The 8,108-nt window shown below is 42.2% G+C and overlaps 1 protein-coding gene and 1 pseudogene across 1 annotated transcript; both read right to left on the minus strand.

Moving 5' to 3' along the window:
* Positions 1–396: 396 nt before the first annotated feature.
* On the minus strand, positions 397–1,371 carry LOC120060028 (psychosine receptor-like). Its single transcript, XM_039009095.1, has one exon. The coding sequence runs from the start codon at positions 1,369–1,371 to the stop codon at positions 397–399; it is 975 nt and encodes a 324-aa protein (XP_038865023.1).
* Positions 1,372–6,247: 4,876 nt separating this feature from the next.
* On the minus strand, positions 6,248–7,856 carry LOC120060029 (annotated as a pseudogene).
* Positions 7,857–8,108: the final 252 nt, after the last annotated feature.

Below are 8,108 nucleotides of genomic sequence, written 5' to 3' on the forward strand. Positions count from 1 at the left end.
CGAGTAAAGTGGTCAAGTTCTATTTTTGGTGCTATTAGTACACATGGTCTCCTGTGAAACACTAGTCTGTAAATGTATTAACAGCAAGACAAAACCTGAAGTGAAAGTGGAATGAAGTTCATCCTTCTGTAGTGTCACGAGGAGGGATGAACGCAGTCACATTAGCCTTGAACGGTTCCTTTCAGAAAAACACGTCTTAGTAATGATAGCCTGGCACAATGATCCAAACCACAGCACTGTATGTATCCACATTGGTATAATCTAACAGTCCTTCACATAATACATTTTGGAACAGAGTCTTGACAAAGCATGAGTCAATATTTGTCACTCACAAAACAGTATGAGTCTCTCTCTTAACTCCTTCAATGTTCTGGTTTGTGGTTGAGTATCACTACACTACACCACCTCCTGACCGTTCCCCTCTCTCCTCCCCTGGAGGAAGTGTACCACCTGTGTGACATTGGCCTTGCCCAGTCTGGTGATGAAACAGTAGAGGAAGGGGTCGGCCAGGCTGTTTAGGGCTGACATGGCCATGCTGATCTTATAAGGCAGGAAAAGCCAGGAGGGGCTCCGACAGTGCTCCAGAAGATCCCGCAGGAGCATAATAACGTGGATGGGTCCGTAGCAGAGCCCCAGGGTGAGCAGCACCACCCCCAGGAGTCTTGACACCCGTCTCCTCTCCTGCTCCTCCGTGGCCCGGTTGGAGCGGACCGCCACACAGATGCCCCGGCAGCAGAACGACACCAGCAGGACAGGAAACAGGAAACCCAGGACAAAGCGAGTCGCGTTGACCTGCACCAGCCTGTCCCTCAGAGGGTACATGTCGAAGCACACAGCCCTTCTGCCCTCCAAGTCGTACGAGTCTATCCAGGTGATTGTGGCCGCGTTGAAGGAGATCACCAGCACCCAGATAGCCACGCTGATCACCACGGCCGTGTTCAGCCTCCTCAGGACTGGGTATTTCAGCGGGTGGACCACAGCCAGGTAACGGTCCAGGGCGATACAGCAAAGCAGCCCATCGCTGGTGTAGAAGTTTGTAAAGAGGAGGATGACAGAGAGGACGCACACAGCCTCCCCGCGAAGCCAGACACCGCACCAATGCAAGTCCACCCACAGAGACAGACCTATGGTGAATAGGAGGTCAGACAGGGCCAGGTTAAACAAATAAACACCCAGCTCGTTCCTCTGTCTGATGTGCTGCCAGGACACATAGAGGGAGAAGGAGTTGGATGGAATCCCGATGATAATGATGACCAGGTACAGAAAGAAAAAGGGTTTCCTCTCCTCAGGGTAGTCAGCTGGATAACACAGTTTGTCTGAGTCATTTGTGGTGGTGAGGCTGAAATTCTCCATTCCAGCAGTGAAATTCATGGCCCCTCACCTTTTGGAAAACAAGGCAATACAACACAACATGACTCTATTTCTAAAGTGTAGCAACAATCCTTTCAAGACTGCATTATTTACCCAAGAAAGTAAACATCCCCCTAGAAGTGTGTATATTCAACATAGCAAGGATATCTCTAAAGCTAATAAGAATCAGTCAGATTTTCTTATAGAAAAAGCCCTACTCACGGTTTATACAGGAGAGTAGCTGATTGGCCCGTATTTCTACTGTAGATTAAAGTCATAACATTAGCTGATGTATCACCCAAACGATAGCCCTCCACACAGACACAGTCCACACAACACGTACTATCATTCAGATGATTGCTCAACGAGCTCAGACAAACAGGAAAAAGAAACCATTGCTTCCTGAGACCTTTACTACCGTATAGATATACATGTATATTGAGTTCAATCCATAACATGACAGACAGAGAGAGGTCTAGTGGACCACACTGTAGCTTTAGTTATACTCTCTATGTTGAGCCAATAACTACATGCTGTCTCTCCCTACAGTATTGGTTTCACAATATAGACTGGTTATATTAGTTTAGCTTGTCTTGACATAATTGTTTGCAGTGTGATAAAGGATTATGAACAAGCCATATTGGGAACTTCCTCATGATATTTATCTAATCCAATTTCCATATATAAGTCAAAAAATGGGTAATGATCCAGAGTGTGTACATAGAGATACTTAGGTTTTCCATATTAAGTAGTTTGTTGTAGAAAATAGGATACTATATCTTCATATTAACAGATACTATTTAAGCATTGTACCTTTACAGGAATATGTGTAAGGGTTTGAATAGCTATACATTTGCATAGAAAACATTTTAACAACATTTTTATAGAGTAGTGGATGCTTAAACAACACACGTACGGTACTATTATAGCCTCACAAGGCATCAGTTGAATATATTGCGGCAAATACGGTTACTTAATTACTCTATCATGGAGGCTACTGTCTACAATGTGAGGTAACACACCTATACAAGAGAAGCTTGTTACAGGTCCCAATTCTAAAAAATTATTTCAAACAAGCATGCTAGCATAAAGCAATTTTTACAGTTTTTATTTTTTTTAAACAAACAGATAAAGCAACACCTCGCGCACAACGCCTCTCCCCTATTTGACCTAGATAGTTTGTGTGTATGTATTGATATGTAGACTACGTGTGCCTTTACATTTTTTTTAATGTAGTTCTGTCCTTGAGCTGTTCTTGTCTATTGATGTTCTGTATTATGTCATTCTGTATTATGTTTCATGTTTTGTGTGGACCCCAGGAAGAGTAGCTGCTGTTTTTGCAACAGCTAATGGGGATCCTAATAAAATACCAAAATACCTCTTTACACAGCCGCTGGAGGAGAAGCCCTGCAGCGCTCCCGTGTGGTGAAGAAGGTGGATGTGGATAGACAGTTCTACACAATACAGCGCTCACTGCCACTGCAGTACGCACCTGCCGGACCCAGTAAAGAGGGTAGACCAAGGTCAGTTAGCGATCCACTGAGATGCAGCAGAGGAGATCAGACCCAATGTAGAAACTATGGTACATCACCACAGACACCAGGCTACAGAGGGTGTCCCGTACGGGCCGACCCAGGGCCGGCCCCATCCACACCAGCACGGAGATAGTGTAGAGGAGGTCTGAGATTGACAGGTTGACCAGGTACACGGCCAAATTGTTGCCATTCCTCATTAGCAGCCAGGCCACCTAGAGAGACAGGCAGTTAGCCGGGGAAGCCTACGAGGAAGAAGAGGGAGTACGCCGCTGGGTATACAGTATGTGGCGGTCCACCCATTTTGTCTTTAATGCAGGGGTCAGGAAGGTTAGAATTGGTCTGATTGCGTGGTGCTACTGTTGGGTCCGTCTTTGCCTTCTCTGAGTTAGATGACTCTGCATGTTCTGTGCTGTAGTCAACTACTCTAATTACATGGTTCAATGAGAAAAGGGATGTTGGGAGCCCCTCTATTCCATGTGAATTCTATGCATGCAAATTCGTTTTCTGGAACTTGTGAGAATGGCTCTACCAGTGTTCTTAGGGCATACACTACTTATTTTTTTAATCAATAACAACATTTTTTGTTCTACATTTAGAATATTGTTAGACTACTAGATGACAATTTAGTGGTTAGTTGAGTAATGGGTATCCAAATATATATGAATATATACTGTAAATGTTACGTATGCATTTGAAGCACATGCATATTTCCCTGTTCCTGTCCCCATGAAGACTTACCTGAAAAGGACAAATTGATAAGTAGGAATGTTATCTGGTTGATTTACCTCTGAAAAGACAGCGGCCCCACAAGCACACGTAATGTAACATAATGGTGTGCATGGATTGTTTAGGAGTGTATTTGTGGAAGGTGATGTGATGTTGTTTTCCTCTTTTGTTTCATTGAGGTAGAGCGGACAAACAGCCTTACTGCATCCACCCACTGTTCTGTCTCCTCTGTCAACATTTGATCACGCAAATTGTTACACTGCAACCATTTCCATGTACTCACAACAGGAGAGAAAAGTTTGGGAGAAGAAAACAGATGGCTCTTGTATTCTTACACAGATGCCTGTCCAACAGTAGACATATTTCTCAGATATGTTTTGTTAAAAGTACATTAGGATACAAAACATGGTCAAACAAAAATTGTGACACCCTATTTGAATGTAAATAATGATAATCTGGATTTTTTTTGATGACATTTGCATCAAACATAATTTATTATTCCACATTTCTGTCTATTGGCATAGTTCAACCACAAAGCAGGACACTATAACCTAATTTCCTTCATGTTTATGATATTAATCTCCTCTATAGCGTTGGATGAAAATAGAAAAAGCTTTCATCATACATAATGGCAGATGTCACAAACCGATGGTTTTGTAGACTGTAAACAAGGTGAAATTAGTGTGAACAGGGCTGTTTTAGCTCTGTTGTAGCTGTTGGAGCCCCAGATGGCTAATACCCCTGATGGTCCATATAGCAGATAATTGAATGTCACTCGCGTAGCAATTATGTCAACCCCTAACTAAATTTAAAATCCCCCCTAAATATATTGTAAACTGAAAGGGAGGAGACTGCGTGAATTTTCTAGGATGTAATATTTGGCACTCTTATCTGCTGTATGAAAATAAAACATTGGTAACATATTGTTCTTCTAGGTGTTTCTTTACTTTTGCTCTCACACAATATTTATTTCGGTGCCAAATTTCTGTCTCCATCAAGGAAAATATTTGCATAAGGGTTTTCCTCAGAAATGCCCTCATTCAAATGGTGAAAGTTCAACGGAGGTACTCTTGTGAATAATGTTTTGATTAGTCCTTTACTCTATTTATGTATTTACATATTAATTACCATCATCCCTGTGCACAATGACAAATAGAACAACTGCTCCCCCAAAAATCCAAGAAAAAACCCATTTGCCTTAATGGTTTTAAAAGTCAAGATTTTATCAGGAATTTCATGGCTTTTGCTCTAGAACCTGCATTCTCTCAAGCACCAGGGATGTGACTGTTTAACTTAGCATCCTAAAGTGAATGTCAAACATTATTAGTCTCTAGCATTTCTTTGTCTTGAATGTCACACGAAATCAGCACTGCAGGTGAGAGAGAACTGTGTGCTGAGAGAGTGAATGGTGAACTCAACAATTAAACATGGGTGGTTTGCAGTTCATACATCATATTTATGTGCATAAAGCACACAAAAAAGGAGAGTTGTTTTTCAAAGGTGACTTTGGGGACCTTATCAGTTGTTATGGTGCAGTCAGAGACAAGAGTAATGAGTACAACAGAATTTGTGCAAACAGTGGGCCACTCATGCAACAGGCTTTTAAGCTGTGCATGAAGCTGTGGGCCAATGTCTCCACGTCACGTTGTGAGAAATCTGAAGCCCTAATACAGCAGCTAGTTAGTGTGGTGGACACCAGCCCACAGATTTGTGCAGAGCTTGACTGCTTGTTGCATGAGTGGCCCAATGTTTTCACAAATTCTGTTGTGCTCACTACTCTTGTCTCTCACTGCATCATAGGAGCTGATGAGGTCCCCATAAAGAAGGCCTACCTAGTGTCTTTGCAGAAGCAGGAGTTCATAGACAGACAGATCAAGGACATGGTGAGCAGCGGCAAGGTCAGACGTTCTACATCCCCCTGGGCCTCACTTGTAGTGCTTGTGAAGAAAAAGGATGGAGGAACAAGGTTTTGTGTTGATTACAGAGGCATCAATGCAAAGAACCCTTTAGACGCCTACCCCATGCCTCAAATTCAGGAAATACTGGAGTCCTTACATGGATCAACAGTATTCAGCACTATCTACCTCAAGAGCAGATACTGGCAGTTGGCCATGGACTCTGACAGCATCCAGAAGATGGCATTTGTTACTCCGGGAGGCTTAATTGAGTTTCTCGCTCTTCCCTTTGGTTTGAAAAATGTTGGAACATTGCTCCAAAGGCTCATGGAAACGGACACACCTATGTAGCATTTCAAATCTATCACCCCCATGATCTTCCCTGCTATAATCTACAATCTCTCTTGCTTGTCTCAGAGAAAGGACTGGAAAAGTTATATTTAGCATTAAAATTGACATTGTGACATTGTGAGTACACAATATACGCTTCAGGAAACATCGCCACTATCTTACTTTTGAGACTATCATTTCCGTGCAATCTAAATCTGATAGGTCTACATAATGTGGTTCTAGATTGCACACATTTGATGTGGATATATTTGATAAATTGCGTTATTCATTAAAAATGCCATTTAGTTGATATCAAATCACAAATGTGCAGGAAAATGCAGGAAGACATGTCTGTATTACAACAGGTTTGATTTGATCAACCCTTTGGCAATAGGTTGATACACTGGCATTTCAGCTTTCAGTTGTAGTAGAGCTCCTGCGATTCTTAGTTTTCCTGTAGATGGCGCTAACTTTCCTCCTAAAATACTGACCGGAAAATACTTACAGCACAGGGTTTAGGCTACTGTTCAGAAATGCTAGGTATGTTGAAATTTGGGTTCCAATATCCAAGGTATGATCCCACTTCTTGTCCAAGACCTCTAATTCACACAGTATATCGAGTAGGGTGAAGAGTTGAATGTGACTCCAACACACAAGGAACAGCAGCGTCACGGCGCAAACGAGGACTGTGGCCTTCCTGTGGTTTCTATCCTCTATGTAAACACTCTCCCTCCTCTTCCACAGGGCTCTTATGATGTTACAACTGCAGGAAACAATCACCACAACAGATTGAATAAAGTCCACAATGTTCATCAGGAGGTTGTGGGTCAGCTTCCAAGATTCCCCAGAGTTGTCAGGATACTCCAGAATACACACCATTGTCTGAAGTTCATCAACAAACATCACCTTTCTGTGAATCGTCGCCAGCACCCCCATCAGCAGACCAAACAGCCACAGGATGAGGCAGACCACCAATGCGTAGCACTTCCTCCTCAGCCAACTGGCCCTTATGGTCCTCACCAGCGCTAAGTAGCGGTCCACACTAACCATTGCCAACAAGTAGATGCTGGTATAGAAGTTGACCAGGATAGACTGATTGACTATGTGTCACAGGAAGTCTCCATACGGCCAGTTGTGGTTGTTGAGGATGTTCATGTCCTAGAAGGGCAGGCGGGCCAGGAGGAGCAGGTCAGTCAGCACCAGGTTTCCCAGGTATATCTCTGGTACCTCTGGAGATGGAAAACCAGAAGGATGAAGCCATTACCCAGCAGCTTCACAACACACAGGGTAAAGATGTAGGGAGGGACGATGCTGTAGACCAGAATCCATTCTGTTGTGGAGAGGAGTCTAGATGGTGGGAAGTACTGTGCTAATGTTTTCTGACAGTAGCATTGCCATGGAGATCACCAGCTCTGTGGTCATAGGAAAATATCTTATCTGTGCTTATTATTCACTAAGAAACAACAATATTAATGTAAATATTGTGACTCTGAAGTTGGATACTGTATTTGGCATGGAAATAGAAGCCAAGGGGGAAACACTGTAATTAATCTCCTGAACATTGTAGCCAGATATCTTTCAAAAATGTATGCTGAAGTCCAAACTCTTCAAAACTCCCTTGTAGGGTTACCGTATTCCAGTTAAGCTGTGATTGCTTAAGTATGCAGAATCCACATACATGTTTAGTATTTCTGGTGTTGTTTGACAAAAGAGGGATTTAGCATGATGTTTTAATAAAGACATGACAGGAGTCCTTGGAGTAATTGATCACACATTTTTTTATTACTATTTCTTCTAAAATGTGATTTAGTAACTCATGAAAGATTTATCATGTGCGACTCTGAGTAGAACATTCTTAAAAATACAGATGGCTGATCAAACAACTATGCTTTCTTCTTGTCAAGTTGAATAACCTCTAAAAAGTGGCAGTCAGTGTGTTGGTCTATCAGTATTAATTTGTACTAAATTACTTTAGTCTCTATATAATTACTTTATTCAGATGCCTGGCTCACAAAGCCATCTTTTTGAATGTCATGTAATAAATTGCTTACGTAGTGTTAATTTAGTTTTGAAAGGAGTTTTGTAGTGTTGTTCATCTTTAAGCTACTCACTGAGTTAGGGAGAGATCTGCTGGAAAGTTTGGTTCTGTATACAACATTCTTTGACAACCTTGTCCCATCGTGTATGTCAACTTGTTTATAAGCCACTTTCAGTTTGCCTCCTGAAGCGCCAAAGGTTAGATCAGAATGTACGAATACTCAAGAGAGAACAT

The sequence above is a fragment of the Salvelinus namaycush genome, chromosome 15 (genome assembly GCF_016432855.1).
Source record: "Salvelinus namaycush isolate Seneca chromosome 15, SaNama_1.0, whole genome shotgun sequence".
In the NCBI taxonomy this organism is placed as follows: domain Eukaryota; kingdom Metazoa; phylum Chordata; class Actinopteri; order Salmoniformes; family Salmonidae; genus Salvelinus; species Salvelinus namaycush.